Source organism: Tenrec ecaudatus, chromosome 7 (genome assembly GCF_050624435.1).
Source record: "Tenrec ecaudatus isolate mTenEca1 chromosome 7, mTenEca1.hap1, whole genome shotgun sequence".
In the NCBI taxonomy this organism is placed as follows: domain Eukaryota; kingdom Metazoa; phylum Chordata; class Mammalia; order Afrosoricida; family Tenrecidae; genus Tenrec; species Tenrec ecaudatus.
Genome location: NC_134536.1, coordinates 61,323,272 through 61,338,551, shown reverse-complemented (window position 1 = coordinate 61,338,551; position 15,280 = coordinate 61,323,272). Strand labels below are relative to the sequence as shown.

At 41.5% G+C, this 15,280-nt stretch overlaps 1 protein-coding gene across 1 annotated transcript in view; it reads left to right on the top strand.

The window, feature by feature from the left end:
- Positions 1–6,208, top strand: part of SLC16A10 (solute carrier family 16 member 10) — a 118,981-nt gene extending 112,773 nt beyond the window's left edge. The window contains exons 5-6 of the mRNA XM_075553986.1: positions 4,789–5,017; positions 5,973–6,208. Of these exons, the coding sequence (XP_075410101.1) occupies positions 4,789–5,017; positions 5,973–6,208 (465 nt within the window). The remainder of the gene's footprint in view (positions 1–4,788; positions 5,018–5,972) is intronic.
- The last annotated feature ends 9,072 nt before the right edge of the window (positions 6,209–15,280 follow it).

The following is a 15,280-nucleotide window of genomic DNA, read 5'->3' as shown; positions in this document are numbered from 1 at the left end:
AGTGTAAATCTTTCAAACTGGATCCCAATTCCTACAGATCAGTATTTGGTGTATGGTACAATATTTATTTTGGGAAATGATGGGGAAGTACTATTAACAGTATTAACAGTTTAATAACCCTTAACAAAAGCTCCTGTGTCACAGGTATCCCTGCCTGTGAGTAAAAGGTCTGCCTCACCAGATTGGCCTACTAGGAGTGGTAGGGTACAAGATGAACATACAAAAATAAGTTGGAATCCTTTACATATCAACGAGAACCCTGAAAAGGAAATCAGGAACGCCAGACCATTTCTACTAGCAACCTAAAAGTGAAACATTTAGGAACAAATCGGATCAGAGAAACAAAAAACATGTAAAGAAAAGTATAAAACATCACTACAAAATAGACTTGCATAAATGGAAGAAAGTACATGTTCATGGATAGGAAAACTTAACATTGGAAAATGTCAATACTCCCTAAAGGGGTCTATAGATATAATTCCAATCCAGATCACAACATTATTCTTTAAAGAGATGAAAAAAACTAATCACTAATTTTCTTTTATTTCTTTATTGTGAATTGAGTGAACGTTTACAGAGAAAATCAGTTTTACATTCAAGAATTAATTTTGACATTTTGGTTCTTGTTACTGATTGCAATTCTCACAATGTAGCATCATTTACCCCATTTCTTTCATGTGTTTCTTGTTTCTCTTCTTCCATTTTTCCAGCCTTTCTGAACTTTTTAAGTAAATACTACTCTTTTGATCTAAAGTGGTTGATTATTCTGAAGTGTGCATACCTCCTAAGGATTATGGTTCCCATATGGACGATATTTGACTAAAAAATTGAGCCATGGGAATGAGTCCATTTCCAGACCTGGAAGAGTGAGTAAGAGCTCTAAATTAGGGTTCTACCAGTCTCTGTCTGGCCAATAAACCTAGTCTTTTATATACATACATACATATATATTTACATATATAATCATATACATATATATATCTGAAGCATTCAGGTTGACATTTCTTACAAGAACATACTATATTCTGCTATATTATGATTACAGTAGGCAGAATAAATAGTCATCATAATTTTTTAAAATCATTTTATTCGGGGCTCTTACAGCTCTTATAACAATCCATACATCAATTGTATCAAGCACATTTGTACATTTGTTGCCATCATCATTTTCAAAACATTTTCTTTCTACTTGAGCCCTTGGTATCTACTCCTCTCTTTTCCCCTCTCTCCTCTCTCCTCTCTCCTCTCTCCTCCCCTCCCCTCCCACCCTCCTGAACCCTTGATAAATAATATTTTTTTTCACTGCCCGCTGTCTCCCCTTCACCCACATTTCTGTTTTTCATCCCCCTAGGGGACAGTGTTTATGTTATACATCGATCATTGCAATCAGTTCCCCCTTTCTCCCACATTCCCCCTACTCTCATAGTATTGCTATGCCCATTACTGTTCCTGAGGGGGCTATATGTCATGGATTCTGTGTGTCAAGAGCTTTTATCTGGACCAGTATACATGCTCTGGTCTAGCTGGATTTGTAAGGTAGAACTGGGGTCATGATAGTGAGGGTGAGGGGAAACATTCAAGAATTAGAGGAATTTTGTGTTTTTCGTTGGTGCTATACTGCACCCTGACTGATTGGTCCCTTCCTTGTGACCCTTTGTGAGGGGATGTCCAATTGTCTACAGATGGGCTTTGTGTCTTCCCTCTAACCCCCCTTGTTCGCATTGATAGTATATATAATTTTGAGTTTTGTTTTCACATTTTCTCTCACTCTATCTAGACTCTTCTAGTGCGATCCCTTTTAGAGCAGTTGGTAGTGATAGCCAGTCACCATCCAGTTATGGTCTCTGGATAGTGGACACTGACATTTGCAAAGTTCATTAGTCTCTTGGACTAATTGTTCCCCGTGTGTTCGGTCTTCTTCGCTCTTCTTTCCTTAGGGCAGGAAGAGACAAATACTTGCACAGTAGATGACCACTCGCGTGCTTTAAGACCCCACTTACCAAAGTAGGTGCAGAATTCACAGACTGAGGGGAAACAGTTGTCAGTGACACATTGGACAAAGGACTGACCTCTAAAACTAGTATGAAACGCCACCACCCAACAAGAAAAAGACAAATAATCCAGTGTAAAAAGAGGCAGAGGACAGGAACAGACACTTCATCAAAGAAGGCATTCAGGAGGCCAGCAAACGCGAACAAATACCTGCAATCATTCGCCATCAGAGAACTGCAAATCCAAACAGCAGAGTATCATCTCCTCACCATTCATAGTAAAGTTCCGAAGTGCAAAACAATCATGCTAGCAAGGGTGTGGAGAGAGTGGAACCCTCAAACACCGCTGTGCAACTGGACCATGACGCAGCCAGTGGGAACAGTGGAAGTCGAAACAAGCTCAGTGATGTACGCACCAGCAGCGTGCAGAAGCAGGTCTCAGCCTCAAGCTCTTAGGGCAGGATCCTTGAGTTGCTTGGCCCAGTTGGTGTAGCTCCCAGCTTGAGGCAGACAACTAGCAGCAGCATGCTCCAGCACACTGATCACCTGAGAGGAGGGGGCAGGGGGTGTGGGGCTTGCAGAGCCATTTATCTCTGCCCTCCAATCAAACTGACCTGTTATCCCACATGTTCCTATTGTCCAGGTTCACACAATAAACCTATCAAAACTGAAAAAAAAAATAAGTTGAAACTAGCAATACCATCTGCTCCAGCAATCCCACTGCTTGGTATATAGCCCAGAGAAACAAGAGCCAAGGCCGTATATATGGATATGTTCATGTTCATGCCCATGTTCACCTCAGCACTAGTCACAACAGCAAAAAGATGGAAGCAGTCTCAATGTCCATCAAGGGAATAAAGAATAAACAAATTACGTATGTACACACAATAGAATACTCCCCAGAGTTCAAGAATAATGATGAGGCGGTGAAAAGCCGTGTAACACGGATAATCATTGCAGACATTATGCCGAGTAAAATAAGTCAGTCACAGAAGAAGAAATACGGTGTGAGACCACTACTGGAAAAAATCACGCAAAGATTTACACACAAAAATAAACATTCTTTGATTGTTACCAGGAGTGGGAGGGGGAAGGAGGGGAAACTACCAACTTGGGGATAGACACATATTAACTTGGATGAAGGAGAAGGCAAAATTAAATGAGAGAAAGATTTAAAAATTGATAGAGGCAGGGGAAGCGACTTGGCGGAATGCAAGAGTTAAATATACAGAGGTAAATACTGTTAAATACACAGTCCTCTAGTAATGGTGACTGGACTGACTTGAAAGCACTTAGCAACAACACAAGTAGATAGACACACAGGCTGAACAAGTGTGGGAGAATGAGAGTAGATACAAAAACCATGCATGTTTTCCAGGCTATTTTTATATGTGTATTTATGCTGCAAATATATCCATGAATATGGCAAAACACATAATAGGCAAAGTTTTGAAAATATTATATATATATATATATATATATATATATATATATATATATATATATATATATATATATATATATATAAAACCAAAGCCCTTGAAGGAAAGAAATCCCTGGGCTTAGGTGTTCAGGTCTATGATCTCAGGGGACACGATGACCAATTGCCATAACAGAAACAGATGATGTTCTACCTTCTACTTTGGTTAAAAAAACCAAAAAACCAAAAAGCATTCAGCCTAGACAACCCTATGGGCTGCCAGGAGCTGGAGTTGACTGATACACAGCGTCAGGGAGAGAGGGTGATTGTCCCACATAATAAAGAAAGTCCTTTGAATCATGGGAATACATTTGTGGGGTGGGAAAAGGTAAGTCATATTTGAGGTATGGCAAGACTTGTTGCTTTAATGTAAGGTCCATGTACCAGAGTTGTGGGATATGACTTTGAAATAGATTATAGGTTATGCTATAGGTTGAATTGTGTCTACCCAACACGTGTAGGAATCCTAACACCTATACCTGTCTACATGATCCCATTTCAGAATAGGAGTTGAGGCAAAATCAGTGTAGGGCATGTCATGAGCTATAAAAAGAGCACAGACCCAGATAGACTAGGTGTCCCATTGAGTTTGCCACAGAGCTCAGGTGCCTCGGGGCTAAAGAAGCCAAGGCGGGGATTTTCTCCCAGAGTGGACAGAGAAAGCCTTTCCCTAGAGTCCCCCACTGCCACTGCTGCCAACTCAGAGTGACTCCATAGGACACAGCAGCACTGCGCCATTGTGTTTCTGAGACTGTAAATCTTTACAGGAGCAGACAGCCTCATCTTTCTCCCATGGAGTTGCTGATGGGTTTGAACCTCTGGTCTTGTGGTTAACAGCCCAACACTTAACCTACTATGCTACCAGGGTTCCAGTCTCCAGAACCAGTAGCCTGAATTTGAACTTATGGTCTCCAAGGCCCTGATAAAATAAATTACAGTTCTTTAAAGCCTCCCCCAAAACTACTTTCATGCCTTCATGGGAATATTGAGTAAGTACCAGGGGAACCCAAGGAGGTGATAGTAGGAGCCAATCGTGTGTATGTGAAATCAAGATGATGAACTAACCAAACATAAAACCCCTACTACCATGAAGTCAATGTCAACTCCTAGCCCCCCTGTAGGACAGGCTCAGAACTGCTGTGGGTTTCTGAGACTGTAACTGTTTATGGTGTAGAAAGCCCCACCCATCTCAGTGATGAACTCGGGGAGGAAAACAAAACGAAGCAGGAATCACGTACAAGTTGTGAACGTGTTGCTCAGTGATTATACCATTCGCCTTGCCGGAGTGCAGTGTTGACATTGTGTTGTCTGTCCTAGGTAATCTCCTTTTTCTTCATCGGTCTAATGTCCATGATGATTCCCCTGTGTAGCATCTTCGGGGCCCTCATTGCTGTCTGTCTCATCATGGGTCTCTTCGATGGCTGCTTCATCTCCATCATGGCCCCCATTGCTTTTGAGTTAGTTGGTGACCAAGATGTCTCGCAAGCAATCGGATTCCTGCTTGGATTCATGTCTGTACCCATGACAGTGGGCCCACCCATTGCAGGTAAGTGTGAAGATTCACCAGGATTTATAGATTATTGAGTGGTATTTCCTACTTCAGGGCCTATGATTTGCTTGCATGTAACACATATATAATTTAATTTTTTTGCGGGGGTTGGGGTTTTTTTTGTGTGTCTCTAGAAGCCAGCTATAGATGTAGTTTGCTGGGAAATTCTTACCCTTGCTGCCATCTAAGACACTGGGTAGAAACATGCACCAGTAACTTTCTGGGCAATGACCTGTCACAATTCTATGTCACTCACTATGTCCTTTGGAGAACGGGGCAGTAGTTTCTATTTTTTCAAATGTTTCTAAATATGTGTGCTTTATGCAGGAGATACTATCTCCTTTAGGAATAGTTGATTTAAAAATAACATAGTGTTAAGTACCCAAATACCCATCAGTGAATGACATTGCTGTGTAATATAATATAACTAACATGGCTTCAAAGTATTCCATTAAAAAAAACAAAAAACAACTTGGCCCCAAACTGATTGGAAATGTAGCCATTTGGAATGAGAGACGTTTCATCTCGATGGCCCATTTGATACCTTCCGCTGACCATTCCACATCATGTCAGAAACGCCTCTGAGAGGCTTGGGTGAGCCAGGACTCTTTGCAAACATTTCTTCCACGTAATAGGCTGGTGTGAAGCCCAGAGGCCTGGACTGTGTGTCTAGAAGTAAAGATAGGAGAGCTTTACCCATTTCCTCAAAAAACAGCAACAAAAATGTTATTTCATAAAAAAGCAAATAAACCCAAGAACAGTTTGAAATGTAGACATTTTGAGATGTGTGTGGAAGAGAAATTCCATCCAGATGGCCTATCGACCACAGCAGAGATGTTGCTGGAACCCGTTCTGCTGAGCTGATGGTGCTAACAGGATAGAGTCTCAGCCCGACTGCTGAGAACCCCCAAAGAACCTCTTCTTTCTCAGTGACGGCTTTGTCCCTTCGCAGGGTTACTTCGGGACAATCTGGGCTCCTATGACGTGGCATTCTATCTTGCTGGAATCCCACCCCTGGTCGGAGGTGCGGTGCTCTGTTTTATCCCGTGGATCCACAATAAGACCCAAGGAGGCACCAACCAAAGCCCCGGAGGAGAAAAGATGGAGAAAATGTTGGAGGAGAACCAGAACTCTGTGCTCTCCAGCTCGGCTGGACTCCTCAAGAAAGAATCTGACTCTGTTATTTAATAGCTCACATATCTACACCAGACCGGGCTTGCTTCCAGAAGCTAAAGCAAGTCTTCCTTTTCTATAAATCATAAATTTATTATTTTTTAAAAAACCAATATTAGGGACATAGAACCCTTTTTACCACAGAACCATTCCCAGCCGCTGAGTGACTCAGGTACCCGCGAGTCTGAGGGCAGGGCTCTGATATGTGAGAGGAGATCTGAAAGTCAAATTTGATTTCATTGTGAAACTCTGAAGCTATCTCTGTAAAAAGCAACTTTGGAAACTGTGAATGCTATTTAGCTTGTGCAAATAATTTAAAATACCTCAAATCTACACCGAAAGGGTTGCAGTTTGGTGAGGATTGGATGGAATCACTGCTGTGGCCTCGCCTGGTAATTTATCTGCTCCCTTTGCTTTAACTTCTGCTATGCGGAAACCTTTTGCAAAATCTGGCCTTGGGTTCCAGATAATACCGGATCTACCTAAACCTCAAGTCTCTATGATCTAGTGGGAGCCTTCTGTCAATAAGCTGTGAAACGATTACACTCTCCTGATTTGCTCCAGTGGCTGGTAGGTTTGAACCACCAATCTTGAGATTAGAGACCCAATGCTCAAACCACTGCATGCAGCACTAGGGCCGATGTTTAAGCAGAAACATGATGGGGCAAGTTATCCAGTAGTAGCTACAGGCCCCAAGGTGCCTCGGGGAGAGACCTACTTCATACGAGTAACGTATTGGACTGCTAGCCGTATGGTCAGTGGGTCAGACCCGCCAGCTGCTTGGGGAAGAAAGGGACTCTCAGAAAGAGCCACAGCCTCGGCAACCCTGTGGCGGCACAATTCTCCTCTGTCCTAGAGGCTGTTCTTAGTCAGAGTCCATTTGACATTTACACTGCGTTGCATTCCTGAAGAAAATACCCACCTCTGACAGGAGCAGCTACTTAAATTGGTTTATGAAATTAATTTTCAAACTTTCTGGCAAAAGTTTTCACTTTTAAAATTTATCCTGCTCTGCATACCATTAATATTCCCATTGTTTTCTACTTCTATAGAAAATATGGTAAGAAAGTTAGGAGTTGCAAAAAAACCCATTGTCATTGAGTTGATGCTGACTCATTGCGATGCCGCAGGACACAGGAGAGCTGCCCGGTAGGGTTTGCCAGGCCGTGCCCGCTTACAGCAGCTGGAGGCATCACTTTCTCCCATGGACCCACTGGTGGCCTCAAACCCTGACCTTAGGGTAAGCTGCTGAGCGCTCACCCATGGTGCTACCAGGGCTCCATTGAGAGTGTCGAGGTCATGCCATGTCCCATGCTCATTTACAAAGACACCTGAGTTTTATGTTAGTATCTTAAAATTTTTTTAAATTTATATTAACAAAATTTAACAATATGCTGTGTCTGTTTAAATCCTAGCTACTGATGTACAGACTTCTTGAATGTAGTTTGTTTACATGGAAAGGATGCTGTCTTTATAACCAAGCTCAGGGCCTGTTTCTAAATCGTCTGTGAGGAGAGCATCATCTCCCTTTCTTCATAGTCCCTCTGGCCTCTGAGAGGCCAGTCCTTCTGTGTGTGCCTCCGGCTGAGGGAAGAGATGCCTGGCGGTCATACGGGTGTGTGGGTATGGATTTGGGGGCGAGAAGGGAGGCAGTTAATGAAACCGTTTTCTTTTATCGGCCACCTTGAAAGATCAGAGAATATGTGGGATTTATTTTTAATAAGATTTTAAATTATTTTGACTGTGAAGATGTCCAGCAACTTGCTATTTTTAATATTCCTAAATTTCATAGCCAGGCACTTAGGTAATTTATCTGTGTAATTTCCTGTGTTTCAGGAAAAAATAATACATACTTGGGCCACATTGACTTTTCATGCTCTAAGTGTTTAGAAAATGATTCAGAAATGGTAATACATTATCAGATTCTCTCTTTAGGCTCAATTATATAAAAAGGACTTCCTCACTCTTGTCAATGCACTTGGGAAGTTAAGCAAAATCACAGATTAGCCAGCAAGCCTGCCATCATAAAAGGTTTGCTTTAAAAAAAAATAGTTTTAGCACAGTTTCCTAAAGACCTCCCATTTTATAGAATGAGTAATTCTGAAATGGAAAATTTAGACCTTTAAAATATTTTTCCTTCCAATCTGAAATCCAAAGAGTTAATCTTGCTTGACGAGTTTCCATATTAAAACAGCAAAATGTCTTACGTGTTATAATCCCATTTCATTCTCCTGCATGTCATGTAATAGGACACATATGTAGTCTGGCCTAAATGGAATGACTCAAACTGGATGTATAACTGCAAACCCCCAACTCAAACCTGTTGTTATCAAGTTGATTCTGACTCTACCCCATGAAGCGTAGACCTGCCCCAGTAGGGTGCCAAGGCCATAGTCTTTGCAGAAGCAGGCTGCCCGTCTTTCGCCTGTGGCGCAGCTGGTGGCTCCAACTCCGGACCCGCTGCTTAGTAGAGGAGCACTTCACCACTGTGCTGCCAGGGCTCCAGATGCTGAAAAGGCCCACAGTAATGGACTTCAGAGAGTGCTCTGCTGTAATAATGCAAGTTGTTTTAAGATTAAAGGCAAGATGCTAAATTCCTTAAGAGGCATACTTAATAATTTGTTGTGTGTAAAACCAAGAAAATACTTAATATTAATATTCATTATGGTATTTAATTGTTGTATTAGGGGCTCATCCAACTCTTATCACAGTCCACACATACATCAGTTGTGTAAAGCACATTTGTACATTCATTGCCCTCATCATTCTCAAAACATTTGCTCTCCACCTAAGCCCCTGGCATCAGCTCCTCATTTTTACTCCTCCCTCATGAACCCTTGATAATTTACAAATTATTATTTTGTCGTATATTCATTATGATTTTCTGTTAGTTTTGGATGAAGAAATATTGTTAGTCTTGCAGTCAAAGTGATCTTAAATTTCTAACTAGAATGTTACTACGCCAATAAAGTGACCTTGTGGGGCCTTCACTTGTTTTGTTCAATCCAGTTCGTGTCCTGAGAGGAAGAGAGTGCAGGCAGAGAGCTCTGCTTTCTGGGTTAGCATCTTCATTCTGGGAACGACCCACTGACATTGAGTGGATGCTGACTCCTACGTTACTCTCAAAAGGACAGAGGAGAGCTGCTCCTTAGGGTTTCTAAGACAACGTCTGCTTGGAACAAATCAGCCTCATCTTTCTCCCTCAGAGCAGCTGGTGGGTTTGAACCACCAACCTTGTGGTTAGCAGCCCAATGCTTCCTCAGCCCACAGTGCCACCAGGCTCCTTTCTAATTCTGGTAAGATTCAGCAAATTCTCAAATTCGAAAGGTTCTGGCCTTTGAGGCCAACAACCCCTTAAGAAGGGGATAATTCTTTATGGAAACTCTGGATCAGCTACTATTACAGCAGATGCCCAAGGGTCTGCAGAAAACGTGGTTAAATCTCATTGCAGTGGTGTCGTTGGGGCCCATCCAGGTCTGTAATAATATGCTACCAGATTGTCAGCACTTGACAGTGCCTTCTCTGTGGCCCTGTTTCAAGACTTGTCGTTTCCACTGAGACGTGCACGGTGCTGGCCTCGAGCATCAGCCTCCGTCCATAACTGGCAACAGGACTTCACTGACACTCACCATCCCCACGGTCCGTGTCTGCACACACCTGCAGATGATCTCACAGGCTCTGCCCACCTGAAAGCCATGTACATTCTGCTGCAAGGTGAAAATGCTTACTTTTAGGAATTCTAATGTCTCTTAGCTCTATTTTTAAAAAGATTTCAGTTTATACCAGTGTTATTCCTAAAAATGGCCTCCATCCACATGGGTTTTGCTGATAAATCAACAGGAAAGGAGGTAATCAGATCGGAGGTGGGCAGCTCTGAGGACGGACTTTCAGGCCCTCCTTTTGGTGCCTTGTTCTTACTCTTCCCTCCCTAGACCTCACTTCCTCCCCTTACTTCTCCCGGCCCTTCGGAGCCCTGAGGAGAGTCCACTAGCACCGTGACTCAGCCGCCTGGCTCGCTGGTGTGCGGATACGTAGCATCCCCCTGTCTCTTCATGCCTTTTTCCTCCTGAAGCCCCGTTGTAATTTCAGGGGATGGATCCACACACACTGGAAAATGGCCTGCTCAAAGGTGGCACTCTCTGAGCTAGAGTTTTGGGTTTTTTGAACTAGAGTTCTAATGGTCTGCGTGCGTATCTTAAGTTTCCCCTGAAGGTATGTGGGAGGAATGATACGTTTTATATTTATATAATTGACAGCTTTTGTGCTAATGTTGAAAACCGTAATTGCTATTTAAATATTTAGGGTTAAATATTTCCAGCGAGCAGGCTGCCAGTTCCCAGAGCGTCCTGAGGCATGGCCCGCCTGGGTCGGGCTGCTGCACGTGCGTGCGTGGTGCCTGAGTGAGTGCAGGTGGAGACACTACTGACGTTACATGAGCGCTGCTAGACTGTCAGATGTGGAGATAAGTAAGCAAGTATTTAAAACACTTTAGGGCATTTCTAACACTGAGAAGGCCTTTGTTTTTGGTATAAATGTTAAGCATAGATTAGAGCATGTTGTCTTTTCAAACATGTCGTCCTAAAGAAAAAAGCAGAACTTGATTACCTTTTTTTATGTTAAACACACATATTTTAGATTTGAAAAGCAAATGGTATCTTAGATCACAGAAAAATGCAAATACGTAACAGCTTAATTAAAATCTCTGGTCTTTGTTCGTGGTTTGGTGGAAGCAGTGAAGACTGGCTAGGGCGGAGGCTGGGAAAGGTTCCTGAGCAAGAACTAACACAGTGGAAACAAGGACAGTGTGTTATAAATACTGCACAGAGAGATGGACTCGCCTGATTCTCAATTAAAAAGGACCAAAGCCCCATGTGAAAACTACATGCTGCTTAGAACCAAATTACTGACCCACAAATGTGGACTACATCAGATGACCCCTTCTGAGACAACAACCATTTAAAAAAACCAGCCCCATCTTTGACTCACTGAGAACTTGAACCATGAGAGAGCAGTTTACATAATTTCCTTTTTATTGTTGTTACTGCCTCATTTTACACTGTAAACAGTAATTTTGACATCTCTTCATTAAAACCCACTGCCAGAGTTGATTCTGACTCACAGCAGTCAACAGGGTAGAGGCAAACTTCACCCTGGGTTGCTGAGGCCCAGTCTTTATGGGAGCTTCATATTTCCCTTGGAGTAGCTGGTGAGTTCGAGCTGATGACCTGTGGTTAGCCGCTCAACACGTCCAAGCCGTTCAGCACCAAGATTCCTCATGCAGGCAAAGAACCCTCTACTAAAATTCAATTTGCCATACTAAATGGGTACAATCTAGCCTTCTGTGAAAAAATAAATCCCCTTTGACACTAAGTTTTATACAAATAAAATAAGAGCCTACCTCATTTCTAAAGCAAAATTCCAATATTTTTATTAGTAAGTTGGGAAGACACTGGGAATGAAATACAGCCTTTCTTAGTACTTGAACATGCTAGTGCAGCTGCCTCGGCTTTCACTGCCTCACTAAAAGCCCCACTGAAGAAGCCCCTGCTTCATCAAGAGAGCAACTGGTGCTTCTGGGATTAAAAGGCAAGGAAGTTCACAATCTTAGGATGGATAGAAATCAGCAAAGTTTCTTGAGTGCTTTCTTCTGATAAAAGGGTATAAAAGGAACAAAATGGACTACCAACCAATTTGGCCTTTGGATAATCTGAAAAAGCAAAAACAAAAACTGAAGAAATGTACAATGTACATCTCCCACAAGAGTTTGTCTGTACCTTTCCAGATTACACTGGCCACTTGATGATAAACAGGTCTTGTTTCAGCAGGAGAGGTCGCGTGGTTGTGCCTTAACCTTACAGCGTACACACTGCCTGTTTCTAGTGGGGAACTGCTACTGTTGATTGTGGCAACTCTGTCAGATCATTCCCAACCTCAGTATGTTTCTACTGTAAGAGCTGAAGGTCGCCAAGTATGTGTGTGATGGGGAATATCAGTAACATTTTGACAGGAAAGTGGATTGGTGATAGTATCTTGGAACCTCATATATAGATTTTGTTCTTTAACATAGTTTTTCAATAGCTGTCAATGATAGAGTAAATTTGTTGCATGTTAGATAGACAGGTAGACAGATAGATAGACAGACTCAAAGCTTTGTCACTGTGTCTTCACTAAGCTTGGTCTCGGAGTTTATGTTCTAATATGACAAGGCTTCAAAAGGTTGGTGGAGAAATTCTGTTATTTTTTAATTCCATTCTTTTGTGAATTTTTTGAAGCCCCTTTCCTATGCCAGAAAGCAGGGGGTCAAAGTATCTTTCATAATTCAGTCTATATTGGCATATTATTCAAGAGGCTGAGAGTTTATTAATAGTGCTTTATTTGACCTTAGCCTATGACTATGAATGGGCTGTGTAGATGGTACCTTTTTTCCTACCAAAGAAAGATTGGTGCTAACCTTTAATATGGTCCTTTCACAATTAGGTTTTCTTTATATATATATATATATATAATACAATAGGAAACATGTGGATCTAACAGTAATATGCATGTTCTCTTATGTGCTCATGCAGTGGGTGGGGAGTCCATGTTTGAATTCCCCTATCAAGATAAGGGATTTTTGGTTAACATCAAACTTTTGAAAGTGCACAAGAAAAATACAATCAATAATTACTAAAAAAAAAAAAAAGAGTTCCTTGTCAATGTTCCTAGCACAAGTTTGAAAAGATTTTGTAATCCAGGGACTGTGAGAAAATTAGAGTTTGCTTAAACGATAGTGTGCCTAATAGAAGCTGTGTAGTTAGTTTTCAAGTTGAAATGGTTTTGAAAGCCATCCTCAGTCTTAAAAATTGGATAATGGCCTACTTAACTATATCTTAATAATTTTAACATTCTCACTGAAAGTATTATTGCTCATTTTTCAGATCTAACACAGACAGGTTGATAAGAACTACATCTGGGTCAGTGTCAGCAAGTCTCAGACCTGTGGTTTTTTAAGGATTCTCAGCTTTCTGAGATGGTACCTTTTTCTACCAAAGAAAGATTTTTGTGGCTGACTGTGTGACCCCCCACCTAGAATTCCACCTGAAATTAGAGGTGGGCTTCTGAGTTCTAATGCTGCCAGGAAGTAGGAGTCAGAGGATGTGGGCGCACAGGTTTTTATTCTATCTGGCTTTCTTTTATACATGGCCTTAATTCTGTTTCAGGAAGATTTTATATTTTATAAATATACACACTATCATTTTCCAAAGTAGGAAAGCCACACATTCTTAATTTCCTTGAGTATCCTAGACTCTCTGTGTTAACGAACCAGCTCCGTTATACTGCGAGCCTGCATCATAGCTGGAAAGGAGAATGGGGGCTTGTTAGTCAAAAAGTAGAGATTAAACATGCCTTTAATAATCACTTCTGATATGCTTGTTAATGTACTAGTTTGAGAAATGTAAGATTGTAATGGAATTGCACAATGCTTGATAAATAAATTTGCATTTTGTCCGTTTGTTTTCCTACGCTTTTAACCTGAAACCCAATAGTTACAACACATTGAATTCTGGAATTGTGCAGTATTATTAAGGGAGAGCTTGGAGAGTCTTCGAATCTCTTGGTATACTGTGATACTTTTTCATGTAAATTTCTTTGAATGTTTTTTAAATGAATTTTAAAATGATTTTGTATATTCTCAAACTCAGAGAAACATGTTTCATCGTAGACATGGAAAGTCCCTTTGTCCCAGCCCCAGCTGCTGCGGTGGAGTGTGACTCGGCTTCGCTCCCCTCAACATAGGACAGCAGTTTGGGCATGAGAGTTGTTTAAATGCAGATCAGTATGCAGATTGTAGTACTTGCTTCCCTATCCGCCCCCTCCTTTATTTTTCTTTTACAATTTAATGTTCCTTTTTAAAGAGTATAATTTGTAATTGGTTTTTTTTTTTTTAGTAATTTGTAGTTTAATATAGTTAGCCCAATCTTTCTAACGAAAAGAGGTTTATAATCATTTGCTGGATAAGATCATTTTACTGTAGAACAGTGTGGTATTCTCAGTAAATACAATAAAAACATTTTAGCAAATTCCTATCAGGCTTTGTGATTGTAATTCCTTGATGGGGAAAACAGAGGACTGACGTAAAGGGAAAAAGCTGCACCAAGTAAGAACTGAGTTGTGTGCTTCCTAAACCGGGTATAAATATTTTCATATTCCAAATGTGTTTGAGTATTATTATTTTCTGGGTCAGAAAAAGAGATAGAAATAATGCAAGTATGAAAACCATTTCTACTTGACTTTTTGGGGGGATATTTGGCTTGCATTTCTGTTTTTTGTATTTGTTTTTAAATCACTTGGGGAGCTTATATTAAATTCAGGTGGAACTCAGTGAGTTCAGAGCACATGACAATTTCAGAGACTGGTCAAGAACATGGCTGATGTGGACGGACCCTGGGCCTCTACACAAGAACACTTTGTTCTAATGATGGCAGATGGCCACCTCCCCGACATGATTGCTGAAGACAAACTGGGTACATGAACAAATTTGGTGAAGAAAGCAGATGGTGCCTGACTATTAAAAGATATAGCGTCTGGGGTCTTAAAAGCTTAAAGCCAAGCAAGTGACCATCTAGCAGGGAAGCAACAAAGCCCACATGGAAGAAGCACACCAGCCGGTGTGACCGACCACGAGGTAGACAAGGGAACAGGCATCAGAAGTTCAAAAATAAGCAACTTCATCGAGGTGATGGAGAGAGGTCAAGCTGGAGGCCCGGAGCCCATCTGCAGATAATTGGACATTCCTGTGCAAAGGGCAAAACACACAACACGCCTAGTTCTTTCATCTTTCCTCTGCCCACTGTTAATGATCTCAGTCCTACCTTGAAAATCTCGCTAGATCTGTGTACATACTGCAGCACAGACAAGAGCTTTCAATATACGGAATTCCAGAAAGGCAAAACCCCTCAGAATCAGGAATGAGAGTAACGATTCCAGAAGGGTAGGGGAAGGGAAAGGGGATTAAAGGGTGGGAGGGGAAACATAGCAATGACGGCAGAATAACCTCTGCCACCTCAAGGGGGACGAATGCCAGGATAGTTGGTGAAGGGATAGAAC